At 47.6% G+C, this 26,275-nt stretch overlaps 1 protein-coding gene across 2 annotated transcripts in view; it reads left to right on the top strand.

The window, feature by feature from the left end:
* The window catches only part of CHD6 (chromodomain helicase DNA binding protein 6), a 203,451-nt gene that overhangs the window by 136,858 nt on the left and 40,318 nt on the right, over positions 1-26,275 (top strand). For both annotated transcript variants that reach the window (XM_018057882.1, XM_018057884.1), the window contains 7 exons: positions 13,753-13,917; positions 15,611-15,790; positions 16,854-16,964; positions 18,641-18,843; positions 19,523-19,722; positions 20,361-20,520; positions 24,322-24,411. In XM_018057882.1, the coding sequence (XP_017913371.1) occupies positions 13,753-13,917; positions 15,611-15,790; positions 16,854-16,964; positions 18,641-18,843; positions 19,523-19,722; positions 20,361-20,520; positions 24,322-24,411 (1,109 nt within the window). The remainder of the gene's footprint in view (positions 1-13,752; positions 13,918-15,610; positions 15,791-16,853; positions 16,965-18,640; positions 18,844-19,522; positions 19,723-20,360; positions 20,521-24,321; positions 24,412-26,275) is intronic.

Genomic DNA, 26,275 nt, shown 5'->3' with positions numbered 1-26,275 from the left:
TTTCCAAGAGCGCATTTGTAAGTCCGATTTGTTCGTTTAAGTCCAGCAGAGTGGCCACAGGTACCCAACTAACACATTCAGCTATATAGTACTGTGATGCAATAGGTTTATAGTAACTTTTCACACAAATAATAGCCAATAAAAACAAACTAGCACAAAAATAGCAGAAGCATTTTTAATCTGACACTGCAGTGCCTTGAAAAGTACAGTAGCACAGTACAACAGCTGGCCAGCAGGGGTTGGCATCGAGCGAACAGGCAAGAATAATTACTGACTGGAGGAGGCAGAGGAGGTGGGAGATGGCAGAGCTGAAGGGTCGTCAACAGGAGGAGGCGGAGGGCAGCTGCAGCTTCACTCAGGTTCTGGGCCTTGCTGGAACCAGATGCATGTTCGCATCTTTGAAAGCTTACCACCTGAAGGTTCACCTGTAGGGGACTTAACTGTATTTGAAGATTAAATTTGTTAGTTTTAACCAAACTGAATAATGTTTGGTTTTAAAAAATGACTGGCTCTAAAAGATTATTGCAAGGGTTGGAGTTAATGCATTTTAAAAGCAAATGTAAACAAACAAGAAAATGAGAGAGCTGATCCTTCTGGTTCAGAATTCCTTATCAACCCTGTTTGAAAGTTAAAAAAAAAAAAAAAGACATTTTAACTAGATTGCACAATAAGTCAGTCCAAAAGATCCTAATCATTTTAGATCCCAGAGTTCCATTCATTACCATTAATGACACGCTTCATCCCACGTGTGTATTGGCTCCTGGAACATCTGCTGATAATCAGAGTGTGAGTTTGTGGTGGGGAGAACAGTGGGACCTCAGAGCCTGTTTCATGATACTGATAAGAGTGACTGATAGGAGAAGTTTGAAGGCTGCTGTTTCACAAAACTGAGGAGGTGCCCTAGGGGGTACTGCCAGGGAAGGGATGCAGGGAAAGGGAGCTAAGGTGATGGGCATCTGGCTTCTTCCCTGCCCACCACGTCACACAGAGTCACTCTGTTCGATCTTTTTCATTTAACAAGTTTCCAAATAACGTTTTTTTGGAAGAAAACAGTCTCCTAGTTTAAATAGCAGTGCTCTGAATTATCGTGTTGGTGACAACTGGATAAAACTCAGGGGGGAAAAAAATGATCTTAAAACAAATTTTGTGGCACATTATTCAACATCTAACTTGAAAAATCAGCGGCTATGACCAGCTCACCATCAGGCCTTTCTGCTAGTGATGGGATATTTGGGTCCAGGATGAGTTGCTGAACTTTCCTGGCAGGTCCAGTGATTATAACTTTGTGCTTCCAACACGGGGTGCAGGTTCCATCCCTGGTGAGGAAACAAAGATCCCACCAAAGCTGCGAGGCCACCAAAAAAAAAAACCCAAAGAGTTGCTAGATATAATGAATAACCAATTTTTAAAGAAGTTAACATACTCAACACCACGGTGCTAAAAATCAGTAGAAACCAGTATTTGACAAGGTCAGCAGCGGGAACCTAATTGGGGCGGGAGACTACCGCCTTGGGCTAGCTGCCTGTTTTTAAAAATGGTCTGAGTGGAGTATAACCCCACCCGTTTGTGTCTGTATTATCTCTGATTGCTTTCATGTTACAGTGGCAGAGTTGAGTCTTGCAATAGGGCCCTCATAGCCCAAAGCATCTGAAATATTTACTCTTAGAGAAGATGTTTGCCAACCCTAAAGCAGATGGTTCCTTAAGTCGTAAGTTCTCAACAGCTGTAAAGCTCTGTGCTCCTTCACAGCGCTCACCTGACGATGAGGCTTGGTACCTGGGCCGGTGATGCGTGGCCATTTGGAGGCTCTGTTAGCTGGGCATGCCTGAAGGACTTGCAAAAGGAAAATTAAAAGCATAGGGCTGGCATTTAGAGATGGGTCACAGCCAGAGGCATCTAGACATTGATGGTGCAGTGCCAAAAAATGGAATGAGCAAGAGTGAGAATGTCTAGGCCTGAAGGAGGTAGATCAGTCCCCCCTGAAGTGATGGATTTGTCTGGTCAGATGGGGTGGGCAGGGCTCTCAAAGGGAGAAGGGAGCAGCTTTGGAATGGCCATTGTTAGTGTCCACTGCTGGGGGAGTCACAAGAGATGCGTCAAGAAGTTAGTGGGGATGTCCAGACTGAAGTTGGATTGTGTGAGGGTTTCGTATGCCGAGTCAGCTTCTGAACTCCTCTAACACTCAGCCTTGGTGGAGAAACAAGGGCCATGAGCGCCCGGGTGATTCAGGCAGGCACTTGTCCAAGAACGTGCAGAAGATCATGAATGATGGTGTCAGTGAACAGCCCCAAGTCCATGTTAGAGCTGGAATTCCTCAACTTGTGGTCTCCCAGACTGGCTGCCTTTGGGATTATTTTTAGTTACAGTTTTGTAACCAAGGGGGAACTCTCCTTTGTTTTTGAGACATCTGATCAGACTAGGTAGAAATGAAAGAATTGGGATACATAGAGTAATTTTAGGGCAGGGAACTGGGTCTGTGGTTATGGTGGGCTGTTCTGAGTTGCCCCCCAGAGATGGAGCAGGGTGTTCTCGGCTTGCCTGGCATGGGGAGGGGAGTACAAGGGCCTAGACAATGCCCCCCCAAAACCATGCACATTCAGCACAGTCTCCCTGGCGTTTACCCTTCACCCACGTGCTGGGAATGTGATGTAGAAGACAAAGTCTGGAGACTGGGGTGCCGAGACCAGCGTGTGGTTCACAGGACTGCAGCTAAATCAGCTGTGAACATTGGTGAAATGCATTCCTGTCCCTAACAGAGCAGAAAACTCAACCTGACCGTTCCCCGGGTTCTGCCCTTGCTAGCCAGTTAGGTCACATCAACATACACAGTCGTTCACACGTATGCCCGTATTCTGACATTTTCCGTATATGAGTGAAAGTTTTTGGTCATGTGTAGTTCTTCATGGTTATTGAAGAGCCACAATTTCTACCCTGATTGAAGATGATCATTATTCTTCTTGGAAAATGGGTGTGACATAGAACATTCCTTTACGAGTGGATTGAAGCACGTTCTACCCAATAAAAACGTCAGGACCATGAAAAAAGAGTCCCATATGAACATGGTCTTACCTTCTATGCTAGTGAAATTTAGCGTAGCTCCAGAGGTCAGGTTCAGATAGTGAATTTCAGTGTTCACTGTGGTCTCAAACAGCCTGGGCAGATCTGGTGCAATCCGTGCTTCTCCAGAGTTGGGGCAGTGTGGGGAGGCAGGGACTGCTAGGACACTGCTTCTCCACTGATCCTAGGCAGACCCCCTCTGAGCCTCGACAAGGAAGCCGACCAGGTTGGGATGGGGCGGGAGCGGGGGTGACAATTGGGCTCAGCTGAAGTCAGCCCGAGTCCCCGGGGCAGGGCTGCAGACAAGCCAGCGTCCATGGCCGTGAAACAGAGCTGCACTGTCTGAAAACTCAGCCCAAGTCAGCACAGTGTTGCCTTTTCTAGTGTTTTTTCATTAACGATTATTGAAAGTTCATTCATTCAGCCTTCTGATCTTTTTGCTGGAGCTTTCTGTGCTTTGGGGATTGAACTAGAGAAATATATATGTTTTAGGACTTGTTGGAGAAATATATATGTTTTAAAAAGCCAGCACCACTCCAGCTCTGAGGGCACGTGCCACCCTTGCAGAGGCCGCACGATAACAGTGGTAACGTGGCCCAGGTCCCGTCCTTCCTGTGGATGAGGCCCCAAAAGGGGGAATTCAGGAAGCCTGGGTGCAGGCATCCTGGCCGAGAGCACAACCACAGGTAATGTGGCCTCTGCAGAGGGTTTGGAAGGGAGGAGGGAACCCATCCAGAGGAGTGGGGACCTGACTCTCTGCTCTGAGTGGGGAGAGGGGCTCGTCCCTGTGGCCGTTGCCTCTGCTGGCACCACCTCTTGATACTGATAGTGTGCGTGAACTCCATCGAGTTTACTTTTCTTTGCTAGAAGAAAGGAAGACTTTGTGACTGCTCTGTTAAATGGTCCAGGTGCTCAGTGACTGCTGAATGCTGAGATGTGCCAGAATGTGCTGGACATGTTTAAACTGTCAAATACACAGCAGTGAGCAAGACCCGTGGTGTGTGCTCTCTTGGAGCCTTCGTCTTAGTGGGGGAAGCAGACAATAAACAGGGAAGAATAAGTCATATAGCCCCAGACAGCAATACACAGAGACAGCACAGGGTAAGAGGACACGAATGATGGGGGTTGGGTGCCCTGATTTAGAGGGTAGCCTAGGAAGCCTTCTTCAAGAAGGTGACATCTTGGGGGAGATCCGAATGATGGGAGTGGGAATCTTAGGATACAAAATCAGTAGGAAGAATGTTCCAGACAGAGGGGACAAGATGTGTGGCCACTTAGAGTGGAGGGAGCGCCGGTGGCACGCCTGACACAGGTGGGGTGCTCACGGCAGAGCGTGAGTCCCCGAGAAAGTGAGTCAAGCTCCTTTGAGGTCTCTCCTGCCCCTCTCTTCAGTGGACTCTCCATCTCACTCCCTGCTCCTCTTTTCTGCTGTCCCCAAAATCCCTTTTCCCAGGCTGTTCGCTCACCTCTCCTTCCTTCCTGTCCTCAGCCAGCTCTTGCCTGACCAGGGGACACGTTTAGGAGTGCTCCACCTGAGGCCAGGCCCTGGGGAGGCAGAAGCGTGCAAGGCTTCAGAACCACACAGTGGAAACACAGCATGGTGGGCCGATACCTGTGCTCTTCCCCAGAGATGTTTCCGCTGTCAGAGGGAATGTGCCTTTCCCCCAGGAATCTATTCCTGGAGGAATGGAATCAGATTCCAAAGTAGGCCTGCAAAGGAGATGGCTGAAGGGAGGCAGCTTCCTGGGGCCCTGGTTCATACTACACTGAGAGCCCCTGAGTCCTCCTCTGATGAGTAGGTGGCCCGCGGACCCAGACTACAGAGTACCAGGAGAAATGTCAAACCGCTGGGTTTGAGATGTAATTCATGTGTCATGAACTGGCAGAGTGTCCCAGCATGCTCACAGTGCTTGAGTTAGAGGACACTCTGGGAAATTCTTTTAACCTCTCTGATGATGTAAGTTTTCTTTAAGGTACAAGTAGTATTTTAAAGTATTTTTTAAAACATGCCTTTAAAATGTCATAGAGCTAATCATTTGAAGAAGTAGTATAAGGATCAAGAGAAGAATGAACAGCATGCCTGATTCCTCATATCGACCTTCGAATTTTCATGTGATTGTAGAGACGTGATGCAAGGTTCTAGACTTGGACCTTTAACCACCGTGAATTGAGAGCTGGAATCAGTTGGAAATCTGAGACTCCCTCTGTCTTCCCATCGCAGTCATTGGGATCTGTACCCGTTTAAAATTTTTCTGAACATGACTACTTGTCTCTCGTATGTTTCTTGGAAGCTCTTGGTATTAAAAAGTAGAGAACAACCGTCGAGCTCTCAAATCATGCAGAGAGCACTGGAGCTCTGATTTCCCTGGGTGGAGGTTGTGGGGTAAAGGGGTAGCACCACCGCCTGGGACAGGGGCCCTGACTCCAGCAGAGGTTCTGTGTTTATACCTTTGCTAATGTGTTTCGTTTGGACTTCATCTCAGTTGCTACCTTAGTTCTGAATGTTCCTCTGTCTACCAAGTTGTGTGTGTGTGTGTGTGTGTGTGTGAGTTCTGATAAGGAAAATAAGGAGTATATGAGATTGAATTGTGAAATGACAATCTCTTAAATGGGACAGAATTCACCCTGTAAGTCAGTCATCTTGGTCTCTTGGTACCATCCAGCTACTTGTGACAGCACCCCCTGCCCACCCCCACCCCTGTACCCCCAGCAGAGGTGTGTTTTTTCTTAATTGGCAAGGACTCCAGAGATAGATATGCCAGGACTAGTCAGGTGGCTTCGTGCTGACTGGAGAGTCCTGGGTTCCTCTGTCTCGCTGCTCTATCAGCCTCCATGAGTGTGGTTTACACGCTGTTGGTTCCAGGATGGACACTTCAAACCCCGGGTAGGGAAAATAAGGAAGGAATAAGGAAGGAAGGCGTGATGCTTTTTTTCAGAAGAGCATCCAGAACTTTTTCAGCTAGTCAAGGTTGACTGCTGTTACATGTCCTTGTTCAGAACCGTATGACCTGGCTGACTCTGGGAGGCTGGAAATGGTCTCAGCCAAAGACGTGGCTGCCCTTGTGTAAGAATCACGATGCTGATAGCAAGGACCAATGGGTATGTCGCTTCTAAGAAGGTCATAAATTGGTGATGTCTGCAGCTCTGTTAGACCTTTGCTCAGAACATTTCTGAAACTCCCTGTTGTAATTTTCCCTCAATACCAGATGAACCAAAAAAATAAGAAAATCAATGCCAGTACTTAATGATCACATATTGTTGCTGTTTAGTCTCTCAATCATGTCCAACTCTTGTGACCCTGTGGATATAGCCCGCCAGGCTCCTCTGTCCATGGAATTTTCCAGGCAAGCCACTGGAGTGGGTTGCCATTTCCTCCTCCAAAGGATCTTCCCAACCCAGGGATTGAACCTGCATCTCCTGCTTTGGCAGGAACCACATATTACTACTACTTCATAGTCTCCATAATCCATAAAAGCATATTACTTAACTTGATCATGTCCTTTATTTACCAGAGCTGGCCATCAGATTTCCTCCTAATAATAATAAAGATTTACTACCACTAAAGACAGTGAAAGAAGGTGTGGGAACTAATTGTAATAGCCAAAAACTAAACAACTTAGTTGTCCATCCGTAGGAGACTTATTGACTAAGATAATATACTCAGCTCCAATAAGAGAATGGGAAGTATCTCTGCACACTGCTCTGGAGTCATCTCCTAAAGATATTGTTGGCTGAAAAAAAATAAGGTAGAAAAAATATAGTATGCCAGCCTTTATCTAAAAAGGCTGGATGTCTGTCTATCTGTCATGCCTTCCCTGCCATGGAGAGGTAAACAAAAACCTTCATTTTAAATGGTTACCTATTGGGGGAGGGGGTCAGGGTGAGAGAACAGAGAAGTGATGTATAGAAACTAGTTTTTCTGAAAATGCCTTTTTGTATATTCAACTTTGGAACCATCCTAAATATACCATTATAGAACAAAATCTCTTAAAAACTGTTTATTCTGAAGTCATTTTAAGTAAAAAGTGCCAGATAGTGCAACATTCTAAGAGCCTTTGCCCAGCTTCCCTTAATGTTATCATTTTGTATAACCATACCCGTTTCCCAGGTGGCTCAGTGGTAAAGAATCCTCGTGCCAAGCAGGAGATGCAGGTTTGATTCCTGGGTTGGGAAGATCCCCCAGAGAAGGAAATGGCAGCCCACTCCAGCATTCTTACCTGGGAAATGCCATGGACAGAGTCTACAGTCTGCAGTCATGGAGTTGCAAAGAATCAGACTCGACTGAGTGACTTCAGCACGCAGCACACATGACCATAGTGTAATTAATAAAACCAGGAAATTAACGTCCGTACAATACTCTGATCTATAGACCCTATTCAGATTCCTTCATTTTTCTGCAAATGCTCCTTTTTCTGGTCTGGGATCCAGTTCAGGATCTCACGTTTCCTTTAGAAATTACAACTCCTTAGCCGCCTATAATCTGTGACAGCTCCTGTCTTTCCTCATCTTTCATGCCCTTGACACTTTTGAAGGGTACTAACCAGGTGTTTTGTAGAATTGTCTCTCACTTTGGGTTTGCCTGACATTTCTCTCATGATCAGATTTGAGGTTATGCACTTTTGGCATGAATATCATAGAAGTGATGTTATGTCCTTCTCGGGGGGTATGTGATGTCGATACGTCTTACTACTCATGATTGTTAAGCTTCATTACTTGGTTGAGGTGGTGTCTGCCAGGTTTCTCCACAGTAAAGTTACTATTTTTACCTTGAAACATAGTCAGTTTCTTGGGAGGAGATATTTTGAGATGCTATAAATATTGTTTTCTTATCATACTTTTGCCTGTTAATTTTAGCATCCACCAGTGGTTCTTGCCTTCAGTAATTAATACCATGGTGTGTTTGGCTAATGGTAATTTTCTATTTTAGTCATTCCTTCTGCAGTCGGAATTGGACTCTTAACTGTAAAGAAGAGCTGTTGTTTGTCCCCCACATCGGTATGGATTCTTGAATATTTATTTTATCTTACAGGTTAGAATCCATTCCTCTCATTATTTTGCTGTTTGGATTTGGTCTTTTGGGAGCCCCTTTAGATTGGCTCCTATCCTTTAGACATGGTTCCGTCAGTTTGTGGGGCTTCCTTCATGGCTCAGTTGGTAAAGAATCTGCCTGTAATGCAGGAGACTCGGGTTCCATCCCTGGGTCTGAAACATCCACTGGAGAAGGAAATGGCAACCCACTCCAGTGTTCTTGCCTGGAGAATCCCGTGGACAGAGGAGCCTGGTGGGCTACAGTCTGTGGGGTCGCCAGAGTCAGACACGACTGAATGACTAAACCACCACCAGCACCGTCAGTTTGTGAGTACTCCTCTACTTCCTGGCACCACGAGACGTTCAGGTTCAGGTCCACAGAACTGGCTGTCTCAAAGGCTCCCTGGTTTCCGTTTAGTTGAGAACAGCTTGTAGAAATCAAGGTCTGGCTTGTGAGTGTACCCACTGCTACTGGACAGAGGAGCCTGGTAGGCTCCAGTCCGTGGGGTCGCAGAGTCAGACACAATTGAGTGACTTCACTCACTTCATACTTTAATCACTGGAGAAGGACATGGCAACCCACTCCAGTATTCTTGCCTGGAGAATCCCACGGACAGAGGAACCCGGCAGGCCATGGTCCACGGGGTCGCAGAGAGTCAGACACGACTGAAGTGACTGAGCACGCCCTGCTACTGGAGTGTTACTGCTTCTAGGCTCCCCAGGCAGACAGCCAGGAAACACAGGTGTGCGTGCTGACACAAGCACGTGTACCAGACACCTGTATTCCTTCTGTATCTGCTCATCTGTCGTGAGATTTCTGATCCCCGTCCCAACACCACAGGACTCCTTGTAGCCTTCTGCACTCTTCCGTATTTGTAACTCCTTTCTCTGGCTGTGAGAAGCCTGGTCTCATTATCATAATACCATACCTTTACTCACTTGTTCGCTCTTAGTATACGCATAGATCAAATAGTTTCAGAATTATTAACCCATATTCTATGAAAGCTTCCCCAGTGGCTCAGTGGTGAAGGGTCCGCCTGCAATGCAGGAGATGCCCTGGAGACACAAGTTCAATCCCTGAAGCAGGAAGATCCCCTGGAGAAGGAAATGACAGCCCACTCCAGTATCCTGCTGCTGCTGCTGCTGCTGCCAAGTCGCTTCAGTCATGTCCGACTTTGTGCGACCCCATAGACAGCAGCCCACCAGGCTCCCCCGTCCCTGGGATTCTCCAGGCAAGAACACTAGAGTGGGTTGCCATTTCCTTCTCCAGTGCATGAAAGTGAAAAGTGAAAGGGAAGTCGCTCAGTCATGTCCGACTCTTGGCGACCCCATGGACTGCAGCCTACCAGGCTCCTCCATCCATGGGATTTTCCAGGCAAGAGTACTGGAGTGGGGTGCCATTGCCTTCTCCCTCCAGTATCCTACTCTGGGGAAATCCCATGGACAGAGGAGCTGGAAGGACTACAGTCCATGCATGAGGTCACAAAAGAGACACAACTTAGCGACTAAACAACAGCAGTCTCGGACTAAACTGTTTTTTTTTTTTTTTAACTATTTCTTATTGGAGTATAGGTGCTGCACAATGTTGTGTTTCTACTGTACAGCAGAGTAAATCAGCTGTAATTACACACATATCCCCTCTTGTCTGGATTTTCTTTTCATTGGACCAAAGTTTTCATTAGGCTTAAAGTATGTTATCAAAATGCCATTTTCCATTCTCACATGGTTAAATTAATGTAGAGACACTATCCTTATTTCTTGATCCTGAGAACTGTGGTTATATAAGAGACTGTCCTTGCACACTTTAGTGTGCAAGACTAAAGCACTTGGGACAGCTTACTCTCAAATGTTTCAGACAAAAAGTGGCCTGTGTGTGTGCACACGTGTGTTTATGTCTTTGTGTGTACTCGGAGAGACAGGAGAGAGTTAGGGCAGAAATGGTACAATAAGTGAGGGAAAATGGTAAATCTGGATAAAGGGCATATTGGAGTTGTAAACTGAAATTATATCACAATGAAGGTATTGAAAAATTAAATACAAACGCTTGAAGTAATCTCTCTCTTGGGGTTATGCTGTCCATGTCATATACAGCTAGATTCAACTGTTTGATTTTGCTTTTGATATTTAGGGTTTGTTTCATTTCTCCCCACATTAATCCATGAGGTCACAAAGAGTTAGACACGACTTAATGACTAAACAGCAACAACTCCAATCCACCGTGCATATTCAGATTTTATCATTTCTTTCAACATCCTTTCTAGCTATTAGGTTGGCCAAAAGTTGGTTCAGGGATTTTTTGTTTTGTTTTGTTTTGCACAATTGAATGAGCATTTTGGCCAACTCAGTGTTCCTCCCCAGGATCCAAACCAGGATCACCCATTACAGTTCTCTTACCTCTTTCGTCTCCTTTAGTGGATCAGCTGCTTGATATTTCTCGTTCTCCCACCCCCTTGATGTCTTTGGTGAGTGCAGGCTGTATGTTTTTCAGATGGTCCCTTGTTCTGTGTTTGCATTTCCTCAGGACTGGGCCCGGGTTCAGTGATACCCCTCTCAGTGATAGGTCGTTCTCAGGGTGTCACGTCTACAGGAACACAACGTTCATTTGTCGATAATCAGCACTTTGAGCTCGGTTAGTGGCGTCTGCTGGATTTCTCCACTGTGAAGTTGCTCATTTCCCTCTGAAATTAATAAGGAATTTTGGAGAGATGCTTTGAGAGTATGTAAATATACTCTTCCTCATCAAAGTTTCACCCAGTGGCTTTAGTTTCCATTGATCCTTTTTGCCTGGATCAGTCATCACTGTGATGGTTGCAAAGTGTTGATTTTCTAACAGTCATTCTACATTTGTTATTGACTTTCTACTCCATGGAAGAGTCTTCCCTTTTCTCCCATTAGCTTGTTTATGTCAGTATGTACTCATGGATTCTTCTTCTGTTCAGTGGGTTATAGTCTATCATTTTATTTATTTTGATGTTGAGTTAGTCCTAGACCCAGCCAGTGGACGCCTCTTCAACTTTCAGGTATTATTTTGATGTGTCTCCATCATCCTTTGAGTTCTTCCTCACATTCTGGCATAGTGATCTGTTTCAGACTGCCTCCCCTGGCCCGAGAATTAAGCACTTCTCTGATAGGCCTTGTTCTTCTTATGGAGAATGGAATTTAGAAACCAAGATCTGAGAGTTAGGTATGTTCTTTGCTACTAGGATGCCATTGCGCCCAGGCCCTCTCAGTGGACAGAGCCAGAATACACACACACAAAGGGAATCCAGATACACATAATAAATATGATGCCTTCATGTGTATATGTGTGTATAAACATGCATTTGTCTACCTAAACGTATAAACATAAATACACATTTATGTCTGTTTCTATGTCTGTATATGTGTGACTATGTACACACACCTGCATACCTAACCGTGACAATACTGATAACCTCCAAATCCAGTCTGACACCACAGAGAGGTTTTCTAGTTTTTCTTCTTTCCATGTTTGTAACTTCCTTTGTCAGCAATGAAAAGCCTGACTCCTCTTACCCTCAGTATATTCACTAATTCGCTCAACCCTAGATTACACAGAAAGTGTTCTAGAATTGCCAATCTTGACACTGTATAAAAGAAACCTATTTGCAAGTATGTGTATAAAACACTGCAGTTTGAGTGTGCATACTTAATGAGATATGGCCTAGAGTGGGAGGGCAATAAGTCTTACATTGTTTTCGGTAATTGAGTTTTTGGGAGAAGGGATCATGATGATGCTATTTTTCTGGTATATATTGTGGGATAGATCAAATAGGTAGTGATATTGGCATGGTTGAGAACTGAGCTTTTCAGTGTAGTTAAAAAGATGTGTAGTTAAGGAAGATAAAATCCCATAGTCCCAAACTGGAATTAAAAGTTGTCAGTGGTTAAGGAAGATAAAATCCCATAGTCCCAAACTGGAATTAAAAGTTGTCAGTATGATTTCATGATGCGTTTGGTCTTATGTGTGCACGTGATCATACACACTACACACACACACAAACACTTGTACTTTTGCCCACTGAGTAGACCCAGGACCAATGACCAAGCAAGCAAGTGGCAGTGAGCATCCAGACTGTTGTCTCACTGCCACTAGAGCAAAAGAGGCTCTTGGACTCCTTGAAAAGAGGGCTGAATCTGGGTTTAGGCAAGAAATATGCAGTGGGAGCATGGAACATGTTATCATACCAGAAAGCAAGGGAGCTGTCAGAGACTGCTCATCTTTGATGTAACATATGAACATATCCATATCTTTTTCTTTACACACAGCATACTCCAACTGTGAGTTTATACTGATGCCTCCAAATACAATATCAGAATTTTTTCTAGTCTTCCTCAGAAAGCCAGGAGCCAACGAAGAGGTTCCCACAGGCCATATTTGAACAGCATTAAGAATAATAACAGCAGTAAATGCAGTAAAAAAAAAAAAAAATAGCACATGTATTATTTAAATGCATACTTTCATTGTATTACTTAAAAAACTAATTACAAAGATCTTTGTTAGTCACTTCTGGAGGGTGTTCATTTGGAAACTGATTAAATATGAAGAGAAAGAGCCAGACATCTAGCTTGTCTCTCCTTTATGAACTGTACATCAGGGTCACCAAAAAAATCAGAGAGGGGAATTGTAACCCCTAATGATATAATGAGTCTGGGCAGTGATCATCAGCTTCGAAAGAAAGACAAACCAGACATCATATACCTTTTGATGGAAATTTATACACCACCTGTGAAATACACTTGCCAAAGGTAACATCTCAACCTCATCAAGTCTCGAGGTGTAGCTCCAGCTTAGAGGAGTGAAGGGAACAGAAGAATCTGTTCAGTAAAGCAGCCAAACCACAGGTGGCAGAATACAGACCGTGAGAAGCTACAGAAGAGGTGTTTGGTCCCTTCAGCAAAGAAGCTGCATTTTATAAAAGGAGAGAATTCAGGCAGGGAGTATCTGTAGATTAAAAGAGACACGAAATATATCAACCAGTTATAACACATGGGCTTCGTTTGAATCTTGATCCAAACAAGTAAACTTAAAAACATATATATGAGATAAGCAGGGAAATAGGAACACTGGCTAGATAGTACTCAGTGCTGATTTTCTGAAGTAGAGCCATGGTAATATATCTTACAGGAGTCCTTATATTTAGAAATACGTATTACAGTATGTGAAGATGAAACGATATCCATAATAATCTTAGAGGATCAAGGCATAGCAGAGACGTGAAATAAGAATGACCACAAGAGGTCCTTGTACTTTTCTCTGCTTTTGTCTTATGTGTGAAAATTTCTATGGTAAAATGAAAACAACTTAGCAAGCGGGGGCTGCTGGCTCTGAATGGCACATTTCCCCAGAGAGCAGGGCAGCCTCCGGGGACCGAGTGCCTGCACGCACACCGCAGGCTGGGGAGGGAGGAAGCCAGGTCCCTCTCGGCACTGTATCCCAGCACACGAGGGTCACCCCATAAATAACGGGAGGTGAAAGGAAGGGATGGCTGGCACCAGGGTGAGCTCTGCTCCACAGTCAGTCCCGTGATTCCCACCTCTGAGAGCTAGCCACTCACACCCCGTGGAACATAGCATCATTTCCCCATCCCTTGGGCTGACGCCGTCCTGTCTGGTGCCCTGACGCGTGTGCCCCTCGTTCCTCCCCAGGCTCAGGCCCGGTGTCACCGGATAGGCCAGAGTAAAGCCGTGAAGGTGTATCGCCTCATCACGCGGAACTCCTACGAGCGGGAAATGTTCGACAAAGCCAGCCTGAAGCTGGGCCTGGACAAGGCCGTCCTTCAGGACATCAACCGGAAGGGCAGCACGAATGGCGTGAGTATGCCGGGGCTGCCCTTAGGCCCGGAGACGGGGTTGTCATGCAGCCCAGACCCCTCCACCCCCACCTGCCAGAAGCCTGTACTCCTACGGCTGTTGTAAGGTTCCCTTTCACTAAATTGAGTCAGGCCGCACATCTTTGGGGGCTTTCCGGGTGGCATGGTGGTAAAGAATCTGCCTGCCAGTGCAGAACACGCAAGAAACACACATTCGATCCCTGAGTTGGGAATATCACCTGGAGAAGGAAATGGCAACCCACTCCAGTATTCTTGCCTGGAGAATTCCATGGACAGAGGAGCCTGGCGGGCTACAGTCGATGGGGTAACAAAGAGTTGGACACAACTGAGCACACACACACACGCACACACCTTTGACAGTCAATCCCGTGGAATAGAGAATTACTGAGGGTGAATCTCTGCATCTCTAGATGGATAAGGGAATCCATAGGAGCAGTTAGGTGGTAGGATTGCCCAACATTCAATACCATTTCAGTAAAAAAAAACTTTTATTTTTTTAATTTATATTTTTATTTTTTAATTGAAGGATGATTGCTTTACAATGCTGTGTTGGTTTCTGCTGTGTAACAACGTGACTCAACTATATGTATACATATATGCCCTCCCCATTGAGCCTCCCTCCCACCCACCCCATGAATAGACTTTTAACATTGCCCTTTGGAAATGAGTCGATCTTAACCCTCTCGGCTCTACAAATTATCTGCTGTCACCATGCTTTATCTGATACTGCAAACTTGGAGCTCCCTGAAGGTGAGCTATTCCATACCCAGCACCCCTTAGAGTAGTTGGCATATTAAAGACGTTCAGTGCATCACGGTCAATGAAGAAATGAATGAATAAATTATCAATCAGCTTGAAACATGGCAGTGAATAGAATCTTTTTTCCCACCTCTGGAGGGGATAAAAATTGCTGCAAAGATTCTTGAGTTGCAGTAAAGTCCAGGAAAACAAAGCAGAATATCTGTCCTTAATCTCTGTCCCTCTAAGTGAGCTGTCCTTTCGTCCAGATGTTCTGTATCCTCTTAGCTATGCATATGCTGCTAAGTATAATACTTCATGGTACAGTGCTGGGAGTCATGGAATTCCCTCCTGTGACTGATATAAAGAGAACCAGATTCTTAATTAGAACCAGGAAAGGGTGTTTTGAACTCCCATTTCCTGTTTTCAGCAAGCAATTGAGCAGATCACACTTGGCATGGGATCCTCTCTTTAGTTAAGAAATGACATCATTTCCAATACTATTGTTTTTATTTAATAATGAATAAATCATTATTCTTTAGCTCAGTTTGGTCCATCTGGAGGTTTTTAAAGATACAGACTCAAACTAAAACATAAAATAAACCTTAAACATATTCTCTCCTGTGGTGCCTAGTTTTAACAGTTTGTGACATTTGATAATAACCAACATCCTGAGGAATGTTAGGGCTGTTGGGTCCTGGGCTGGGTTTTATTCCAGGGCACCCTGTAGAGGATCATCTGCCCGCCCTCCCCATCATTCTCCTGCATGTCTTTATCTGGGTTTTCATTTTCTAAAGCTCATTGTCCATGTCTTTATTCTTCTGACATGAGCAATGAGTGGAGGAACTGTGTGCTGAGTCCTGAAGGTCAGAGTTGAGGCTGTTTTCCTCCTGTGCATTTCCCACTTTGTGAGTAGCCTTTGGTGACCCATCCAGGTACAGCAGCTCTCAAAGATGGAGGTAGAGGACTTGCTCCGGAAAGGTGCCTACGGCGCCTTGATGGATGAAGAGGACGAAGGCTCCAAGTTCTGTGAAGAAGACATAGACCAGATCCTGCAGAGGAGGACACATACCATCACCATCCAGTCTGAGGGGAAAGGATCCACTTTCGCCAAGGTATAGGGCCTTCTCTGCAGCGTCCACGTGGGGCGGGGTGGGGCGGGGCGGGGCGGGGCAGTGACAAGGGAAGTCTTTATACTTTGACCCTCATCGGCTGGGCTCCTACTTCTCTAATTGCAAACTGTTGAGATTTTCTGGCTATATGCCTATTCTGTGTGCCACTCTGAAGATGCAGATTCTTAGAAGAAGTTTGAATGATGGGTCAGAAGCTATAAAAGAACTCACCCCTTCAAATCCTTGGCTGATCTTCAGTGGGCAGGGAGGACACTTGGGCTTGCAATTTGCACTCCTCATTATGCACAAAGATTGCTCCAGAATCCTCGATTGGTCCTCTCAGTTCCCTTATAGGATACTCCCTGGTCAATGTCAGAGAGTTGAAATTCCAGTGAACACTCCATTCCTCAAACTCAAGCAAGTATTCTGTTCATTTCATGAGACTTGAGAGAGTGTTTATCCAAGATTCCCAGCTTCTAGCCTAGGTGCCTCTTTCCTCTGCTCGTCAGGTCACTGGGTTTAGAATTCAACTTAACCAAACCGCTTACAGATCCCTCTGTGGTTCCCTCGCCACGGGCTCTCTGAGCTTCGTGACCTGTTCTGTAAATCACCGGTCTGGTGACTTATAGGGGGAGGGCTTTTCCAGGGACATTTTGCACTTAAGAGGCATAACTCATCTCTGCAGACCTCATACTGCCCAGCCATGGCCTGTCCCAGCATGGACACTTGGGACCTGGTGAACTGAAAGAGAAACCACGTCCAGGGAAGTTGTAAGAATCAACCCTTTCACGGGCAGCTAGACATATGCTTGCCATTGTCTCCCACTGAGTTTAAGTTACAAAAAATGATCCTGTAGGTTGAAATTATAATTTCCTCGCCCAATGTTTGAAATAAAATTTTAAAAGAATAGCTTTGAGATTTCCACTTAACATTTTGGCAGCTCTGTTAGAGGTTTTGATTTTGAACGCAGATGGAGCATATACTTGTGTCTGTGGTACGTTGGAAAACACAGGGTGTTTTATTGATTGTGTTCAGATATGGTTTATTGGTTCTTTCTTCTTCGCAGGCTAGCTTTGTGGCTTCAGGAAACAGAACAGATATTTCCTTAGATGACCCAAATTTTTGGCAGAAGTGGGCTAAAATAGCTGAACTGGACACTGAAGCAAAGAGTGAGAAGGTACAGCATTGAGAATATTTTATTTCATTGAACATTTCACAGATATCTCATGGGGCCATAAACTCCTACCAGGTCAAACCATGATTCACTCCTGAGCCTTAGTATTTAATGAGATGCTACATGTAATGTACTTAAAACATGCTTGCCACATAGACAGAGCTTGAGAAATGTTAACTGTATTTAAAATGACCTAATGGGCACCTGGGAAATTCTATTAAAACTGGAATTTCCAATTTTAGTAAAAATTCACTTAGAACTGGAACTAACCAAACAGATCAAGATCAGCCCTGTGACCCAAGCCAATATCCTGTCCCTGGCACGTGACTATTTTCCTCTGTTTCAGCACTTCCTATGCAAGGAATTTTACCTCTGACAAACAGTGGAAAAAAGCATGATGTAGAAAAGTGTATTAGGTTCCCCTCCATTCTTTCAGTATCTTGAGTTTTTCTGTTTCTGAACATGAGGAAGAGAATGGCCTTGGAATAAAACCAGGGTTTGAATACTGGCTCTGCCATCCACTGTCTGTATTTGGGGCAAGGTACTTGACCTCACTGAGAAAGTGAAAAAAGAGACATGTGGACAGAGGAGCTGGTGGCACCCAGTTTGCAGAGCTGGAGGTAACACTGCGAAGGCAGCTGCCCCCAGCCGGCTGCAAGGCTCCCAGAAGTGTCAGCTGCCCTACTCTCCATCTCTGACCCCATCACCTCCCTTGGGATTGAGCACAGGTCACTGTCTGCCCTTGTCCTCAGATGCGTGTTGAAGTCTCCTGGGCTCACAGACCCAGCAGACAGTCCCTGCTTACACCCTTTTGATTCAGTAACCAGCATCCAGCCTTGCCAATTCTTCAGTAGGATGGCCAGAGGTTGCTTAGTCCGGCCTCTTCTCCTAACAGGAGGATTCTGCTGTCCCCTTAGTAACCTCTTTCTAGTGTTGTCCAGTGTCATGGTCAGGAAGTGACTTGTGTACAGGGCGGTGGGCAAGAGGGGGAATAAAAGGCCTTGGCCTGAGACAGTCAGAAGCGGTTGGAGCATCCAGGAGGAAGGGAAGATGGTTGAAGCAGAGGCGACATCCAGGCTGCATAGAGGGGTGTGCAGGAGCTTAGCCGAGCTTCCGGAGGAGGCCTGGTAGCCGAGCTTCCGGAGGAGGCCTGGTAGCCGAGCTTCCGGAGGAGGCCTAGGCAGAGGGGGTGAGAAGCATGAAATGATAGAGGCTAGAGAAGTGGTCACGGTTGTGGCCAAGGGAGCCACCGAGTGGGTGCGTTTCTGTCTTCCATGAAAGACAAAGGTTAGTGGCGCCAGTGGAAGGCACAAAAGGAAGCAGCACTAATATGTGTCTTCAGAAAGTTGCCTAGCAGATGGAATTCTCCGACTCCTGTCTCCAGAGCCGCCTCCGCGTGCTGGGCAGAACAGCCGGGTGCCCCAGGCAGCCACTCCCGCGCTGGGGGCCTCGCCCTTGTTAGAAAGACTGCAGAACCAGCAGATGGTGGCGGCCAGCCTCCACAAGTCCCCTCTGCCTGCCGTGGACCTGGCAGGTGTGCTGGAAAGGGCCTTTCCTGCTGGGGGTCGAGACAGGGGTGTGGTTCCTCCCCGCGCGGTCCTGAGGAGCGGCAGCAGGGTCCGCCATGATGGCGGAGGGAGACCAGGGCCTTTCTCCCCAGCCGTCCCCTCTGCCTCCAGGAGAGCCTGGTGCTCGACCGCCCGCGCGTGCGGAAGCAGACCAAACACTACAACTCTTTCGAGGAGGACGAGCTCATGGAGTTTTCCGAGCTGGACAGCGACTCTGACGAGAGGCCCACAAGGTCCCGGCGCCTCAATGACAAAACCAGGCGCTACCTCCGGGCCGAGTGCTTCCGGGTGGAGAAGAACCTGCTCATCTTCGGGTGGGTGTCGGCTTCGCCTCTTCTCCCTCGTCATTTCCCCCTCTTCTGTTCAGTCGAGATGTGTCCAGCGTGGCTCTCCCCTCCCTTCTGGGGTCTGGGCGGAGGGAGGGTCTGTTATAGGAAGAGAGAACTGAGCTTTCTGCCCGAGGGCCCCTCAGCCGGTAAGCTCTGCCGCCATTTTACAGACGTGCCGTGATTCTCTCATGTGTTTGTCACAGCGCATCTCTGGGACTCATTTGCCACCTGGTACTGATTTCCGGCCTTTTCCCCCCAAGGACGTACAGGAATCAGTGCAGCAGATGTTAGCGTTACCGCATGATGCATGCCGGGCTCTGGCGCTGGTAGAAGCCGAGGGTTTAGCTTCTGGGAGCTCCGCATCGCTTTCCAGTACTGCACCTGGACTCTGTCTTAATTCCAAATTTATTCCGCACTCCAGATACTGTCATTCCTCCCTTCTTAACATTATAGCGGCCGTATGAAGCTCTCTGTCTAGTGTCGAGGTCCCCTCAGTGGCATTTGTTTGACTGTAGTGTGCAGGCCTCCGAGGTTTTTCAGGAGACAAAGCCCTCAGGGCCCCACCAGGGGTCAAGACACGCCCTTGGCTCCTGTGTGCCCTGCCGTGTCGAGGGCACGGCTGGCCCTTCCTCCCTCTAACGCCCTTCTCGGGGTCCGCTCTCAGCTGGGGCCGGTGGAAGGACATCCTGACGCACGGGCGGTTCAAGTGGCATCTGAACGAGAAAGACATGGAGATGATCTGCCGGGCCCTGCTGGTGTACTGTGTCAAGCACTACAAAGGGGACGAGAAGATCAAGAGCTTCATCTGGGAGCTGATCACACCCACCAAAGACGGGCAGGCCCAGACGCTCCAGAACCACTCAGGTGCGGGGTGGCCGCGTGTCCTTCCCTCCCTCTTCCGTGCTGGTCCGCGTCGCTGTGCTTTGGGGACTTCTCTCTCTCCTCAGGTGTATTTCAGAATACCACCGGTGGGAAAGGATGCTGATTTTTGTTCATTTCCATTCTCCTTCCCACTCATCCATGTTACCTGGGATGTTTTAAGTGTGGCTGGGCTCTCTTGAAGTTCTCCGCTCCTGCCCTCTGCCCTCGGGGTCACAGCATCTCCTCCTGTGACCCAAGGCATGCCCCACCCCAGTTCCACCTCTCTATGTTTCCTGGGGCTGCTCCTTCCCTGTGCTGAGCCACAGCTCACTCGCCTTCTCATCTTCAGGTTCAGTGTTCCTTTTCCCGAGCTGGGTGGTGGGGTCCCCAAGGACACAGGTTCGGCTGTACCTTCCTTAATCCTACAGGGTACTTGGTAGATTCTTCCTAACTGACTGAATGGACCAAGGGTTCACTGAGTAGGGGACTGGGTGCTCCCTCACCATCCGTGCCTGGGGGCTGAGGAGCAGGGTCCTTCGTCCAGGGCCACCATGTGCAGCCCCACTGCCGCCCTAGCCCAGCTTTGTTCCAACAACCACACTGAAGGCACCTTGGCTCACCTCCCTGCCTTTCTGTCTCAGGCTTGTCTGCTCCGGTCCCCAGAGGGAGGAAGGGGAAGAAGACGAAGAACCAGCTGCTGCTCCCAGAGTTAAAGAATGCAGACTGGCTGGCCACCTGCAACCCCGAGGTGGTCTTACATGACGACGGCTACAAGAAGCACCTCAAACAGCACTGCAACAAGTGAGTGCCCCTCACCCCTGGTCACTCGGTGCCCCTAGACCACCGTGCAAGGTCAGAAAGGCAGGCGGCTCTATGCTGGAAGCTGGGTCAGGGTTCATTCACACTGAAAGCTCTCTTTTTTCCTTTTTGAAAAAAATATTTAGCTGTACCAGGATCTTTGATCTTCAGTGTGGACATGAGGGATATTTAGTTGCTTAGCTGTGGCATGTGGGATCTAGTTTCCCAACCAGGGATCAAAGTCAAGCCACAGGAGTGTTAGCCACTGAACCACCAGGAAGGTCCCCTCTCTACCTCCTTTAACCATCTCTCTTCTCTTCTGGAACCTGGCCTCTCTCACCAACGGAGTTCATACAGAATCTTCTGACGTGACTCTCAAGATCCACTGAGGACCCTGGTGATTGCACTGCTTTCCCTCCCTCCATCGCCACGGGCACGTTAGCGAGAACAGAGACTGGCCTTGGCAGCCACCACGCTCGGCTGCCCCCTCGCTGTGCCAGGTTCTCCTCTTCCCATCTGCTGTGACATCCATGGCCTCCTGGTGTGTGATGGACGCACATCTGAGATAGCATTCTGTATATCCCAGCGCTAACAGCTAGGGTGGGGCAGGCAGAGATAAAGGAAACAAGTGATAGAAAATGAACCCGTCCTTGTGAAGTTTTGTTGTGGGGAGGGAGGGCACCAGCCACAAACAGTGACAGGTTTACACGTGGATACACAGAAAGGAGGCTGGCGGGGACAAGGACTCCTTGATGGATGGGAGATCTGGTGCCCCAGGCTCCTGAGGAGTCTGTAGTCAGTATTAATATTAAGCAGCCATGTTTCTTGAACAAGTCAGACATGATTGAAAAAGTGGTATTTGGGGAGAAAATAATCTGGTAACAATTTGCAAGATGGAGTAGGTGCTTACCTGGAGCTGAATGGCCAACTCAAGAGTTTTGTCATCATAAATGTTGACCGTGATGACCTAGATTAGGATGCTGACTGTAGAACCGGGGAGAAAGTGTCAACTGTGAGAGGTGTGACTAAAGGAGAAACAATCACCATGTGTGATGAGGGACATGAAAAGCAGTGAGCTTTCATAAGATTGTGAGCCTTATGGACTGGGAGAACAGTGGTGCTTGTCTCCATATCAGAATCGTTACATTCGTTAAATGACGAAGAGCAAAGCCAAGGACCGACTCCGGTTTTGCCTTATTAAGTTACAGCAGCAACACTTGGCTGCCCTGTCCCCAGCTGCAGATGGGGATCTGGAGTGTTGGAAGCAGGCTAAGCTCGAGAGGTTGACATAGAACTTCCCTCACACCTGCACGGGTCATCACAGATGCTGAGCAGAACTAATTATAACCTTGGAGAAATTCTCAACATTTCTACCACCAGCTCCAACTATCTCCTGAGTGCAAGCCTTACCCCAGGAATCAGAGAATAGAACAGTAAAGCAGTCCTCTGGGTTTGAAGAAGCTGCCTGCTGTTTATTCTTCTGAATCTGGTGGAGACCACTGCCCTCTCGGTTCTGGCTCAGTGAGGCCCAGAGACTCAGAGCTGGTGGGTGCTTGCAGCGCCCCCCATGTAGCCTGGGAGTTTTGTGGGCAGTGTCCCAACAGGGAGTCCTCCAGCCTCCATTCCAGTCTTCCTAGTGATGGGAGTTTACCACTGAATTACCAGATGATTCTAACTCATTGTCCTTTGTGTATCGAATCTACAACCTGCCTCCTTGAGTTGTTCTCCCTCTGCTCTTGGATTCTGGTTCTCTCATGAGGTCCTGGTCTCAGAGACCAGGCAGGATTGCTTCAGCATATCTGGCCTGTGAGCTTCTAGAATTGTGGGCTCTTTCACTAGTAAATTTACTGCCACCCCTGTATCAGATGAGCTTCCTGGGTGGCTCAGTGGTAAAGAATTCTCCTGCCAATGCAGGAAGCCCAGGTTCAGTTCCTGGGTTGGGAAGATGCCCTGGAGAAGGAAATGGCAACTCACTTTACTACTTTTACCTGGGAAATCCCATGGACAGAGAAGCCTGGCAGGCTACAGTCCATGGGGTCGTAAGAGTCAGACACAACTTAGTGGCTAAACTACCACACCACCAATTTCAGATAAGGGTAAAGACATGCTCTGGAGTCAGGACTGCCTGGATTTCAATCCTGGCCCCATTACTTACCTGCAGGTGAATTATTTTAAAAATAAGGATAGTAGTTCCTTGTTGTTTGGTTGCTAAGTCATGTCCCACTCTTTGTGACCCCATAAACTGCAGCTCGCCAGGCTTCCCTGTTCTCCACTATCTCCTAGGGTTTGCTCAAACTCAAGTCCGAGTGAATGATGCCATTCAACCATCTCAACCTCTGCCACCCTCTTCTCCTCCTGCCTTCAGTCTTTCCCAGCATCAGGGTCTTTTCCAGTGAGTCAGCTCTTGACATCAGGTGGCCAAAGTATTGGAGCTTCAGCTTCAATATCACTCCTTCTAGTGAATATTCATGGTTGATTTCCTTTATAATAGTTCCTACCTCCTAGCATTGATTTGAGGATCAAGTGAGCTAACACATGCTGGCACATAGTGGGTAGTCAAACTACTGTTTGCTGTTAGTATCCTGATAGTACTGAGAGTGCATGACGTTATCAGAAGAACTTAAAAAAGCGGAAAAACAGCTGCTTCAGATCTAAGCTCAAGAAGTCAAGACAGTGATGATGTGTTCAGGGGTGGGTAAAGTGACCGGAAGGGAACACCAGGGGACCTTGTCGGGAGATGTTCTGGTTCCTGATCTGGATCCTGGATATACATGTGCAGTCAGTATGTGAAGATTCATCAAGCTGTGCATTTGTGCAAAACACACTTCATATCGAGAGAACAGTCATTTTTAGAAAAAGGAAAAAGAAAAGGCAATGCTGCTGCTAAGTCACTTCAGTCGTGTCCAACTCTATGCAACCCCATAGACGGCAGGCCGCCAGGCTCCCCTGTCCCTGGGATTCTCCAAGCAAGAACACCAGAGTGGGTTGCCATTTCCTTCTCCAGTGCATGAAAGTGAAGTCGCTCAGATGTGTCTGATTCTTTGAGACCCCATGGACTGCAGCCTACCAGGCTCCTCCGTCCATGGGATTTTCCAGGCAAGAGTACTGGAGTGGGTTGCCATTGCCAAAATATTACTAGGTTTTGTTTGGCTAAAGTTAAGGGTGTTACAGGCTTCCCAGGTGTCACAGTGGTAAAGAATGCACCTGCCAATACAGGAGACACGCAGGAGACACGAGAGACATGAGTTTGATCCCTGGGTCGGGAAGATCTCCTGGAGGAGGAAATGGCAACCCACTCCAATATTCTTACCTGGAGAATCCCATGGACACAGGAGCCTGGCGGGCTGCAGTCCATGGGGTCACAAAGAGTCGGACACGACTGAAGCAACTGAGCATGCAACAGGCACGTGTACAAGTGAAACTATTTGGAAACATCACCGTTCAACATACGCCACTCATCACTTAACTAGGAAACTGGTAACGAGCCTCTTGGAAGGCAGCTCTGCCCTAGAGGTCGCGTGGCCACCTGGATGGGGCAGGTTATCTTAAGAACCAGAGGAGATGCTGTTTTTCTACTCCCCCGACCCCCATGGCTCACAGGGTAACCTTAACAGATAACTGGCAAGGTAACCTTTTCGTGTGTGAAATGGGGATGACCACAGTAACATCTGCTGTTAATGTTCTCTTTTCCTAGTACTCACGACCTGGGAGCACCCAGAATTGCCCTGGGTCACTGAGGGAATGGCAGCGCACAGGCAGCTGATGGGTTCTGGCATGTTTCTTTACCGTGTCCACCTTTCCTAGGGTACTCCTGCGAGTCCGGATGCTGTACTACCTAAAAGCTGAAATTCTGGGAGAAGCAGCCGATAAAGCATTTGAAGGAACTCCAGCCAGGTAAAATAGGGCATCCTTAACGCCCAGTGTGAAGGAATGGCTATAAAGTACCTGCTGATGGAAATGGACAAACCTGCCTGTGTTTCACGAGGCCCGTGTCCCCGCCCTCCCAGGGCCAGTCCCTGGTAAAGCAGGCTGGTAGAGTGAGGAGGATTCAGCCAGGTCATCTGTGAGTGAAATAAAAGAAAAAGTGGTTGTTTAAAACATAGCTCGTGGGCCTCTCTCGTCTTCTGAGCTGCCCCACACTCTGTCTGTGGAGAATCTCCCTGAATAAACCTTCTTTCTCTTTAAAAAAAATAATAGCACGGCTCTTGGTGAGGTTCTTAGTTTTTTTCCCCTTCCGGTAGTGTTGTAAAATTGCTTTTAAAGCAGTCATTTCTCTGCCTTAACTGATCATCACTCATGGATGGATATGAGTGACGTTGATGTTTGACATGGCAGGTATAGACTGAAGGCTTTACCCGCCCTTGGCCTCAGTCCTCTTCCACCTTTGAATGGTCCTCCTTTGTTTACTGGGTGATAATACTTAGTCGTGTTACTGATGCCTTCTCACCTGTGCCTTAGTTTTGTAAGGTAGGGTTTCCGAAGCCATAGAATCCTGGAGTAGCCCAAGATGTGGGGGAAGAGACTGCCGAGCCCCGGGCTACCGCTTGATCAGGCTGTAGGATAGTCACAGTGTGTGAGCGGGATCCCCAGACGCCTCCTTCGCCATCCCTTCCCCCAGACCTGCAGTTTGCTCTGGCCCCATACAGTGCTAGTCGTCCCCAGAGGACCGCAGGTGTTGGCGTTTGAACTCTGCTTTGAGGTTCCCCAGGGCCATGGTTCCTTCCCTCTCTTTCTTCCCCATTGGGCAGTGCTCATGGCCTTAGTGGTCACAGGAGGATGAGAGGAGGAGAGAGGTGAAGGGCAGTGACAGTCCTACCCTTGAGCATTCTGTAATCAGGAGCAGTCAGCTTGTTGACTGTTAGCACTGGCTACACATTTCACAGTTACCGTGGGCATTTCTAGTGAGAATCAAGAGGTTGGGTGTCCCGGTGAAAAGGTCCAACTAGTGAGTCATGTAAAGGCAGCAGAATTCAGCCTGGTTATTTATCTCCAGTGTTACCTGGCAGAAGTAACCTATCTGAGTTTACTTATTCCCCTGTCAGCTGCCTTCTTAGACCTGCAGATGGAGGGAAGTGAGTAGAACGTGAAGAGACTAAGTCCGTTGTCCACCTCCTTCCCCCTTTCCTTTGCTTTCCGTGGTCTTAGTTCTCACTGGTCCTATTCAGGTTAAATACCTTATAGTGGAGAAATTGCCATGAGGAATGAAACACCGCTCACCCCAAAAGAGTTGTTCAGACATGGCACCACACAGGCAGAGCAGTGGGCCAGGTGGAGAGAGGTGGGGTCAGGGAGTCCCACCCCTGCAAGGAGAGCTGGGCCTGGCAAGGGGGAGGCAGCCCTGCGTCCCAAGAAGAACCTAATGGAAGAACCAGCTGGAGATGTTCCAGAGGAGGCGTTCCAGGCTCCTGGGAGGTGGGAGGGAGGAGCCATCCAGGTGAATGTTCTCCCTCAAACCCCAAAGCCTTCCAAGAGTGAGGACGGTGTTCAGACAAATGAAGCCAGTTAGCTAAGGATCTGTGTGAGCTCTCAGAACGTGCACAGAAACTCAGACAGGGACCAGTCCCTGCAGATCTGCTCCCTGGGGTGAGTCACATTCATCCCCTTGGCCAGAAGTTTGACCCAGCAGACTTTTAGCAGACCCTGGCCAGGAAGTTCCTCCTGCTGTGGCCCCTGTCCCCTGAAAGGCTCATTTCGTACCCTGTGTGCACCAGTGCAGACTAGCTCATTCAGGAATAGTGCTCACGATCTCTACGTGTCA

The sequence above is a fragment of the Capra hircus genome, chromosome 13 (genome assembly GCF_001704415.2).
Source record: "Capra hircus breed San Clemente chromosome 13, ASM170441v1, whole genome shotgun sequence".
Taxonomy (NCBI): domain Eukaryota; kingdom Metazoa; phylum Chordata; class Mammalia; order Artiodactyla; family Bovidae; genus Capra; species Capra hircus.
The sequence above is the reverse complement of the archived record's forward strand: the minus strand, read 5'-3'. Positions and strand labels throughout refer to the sequence as shown.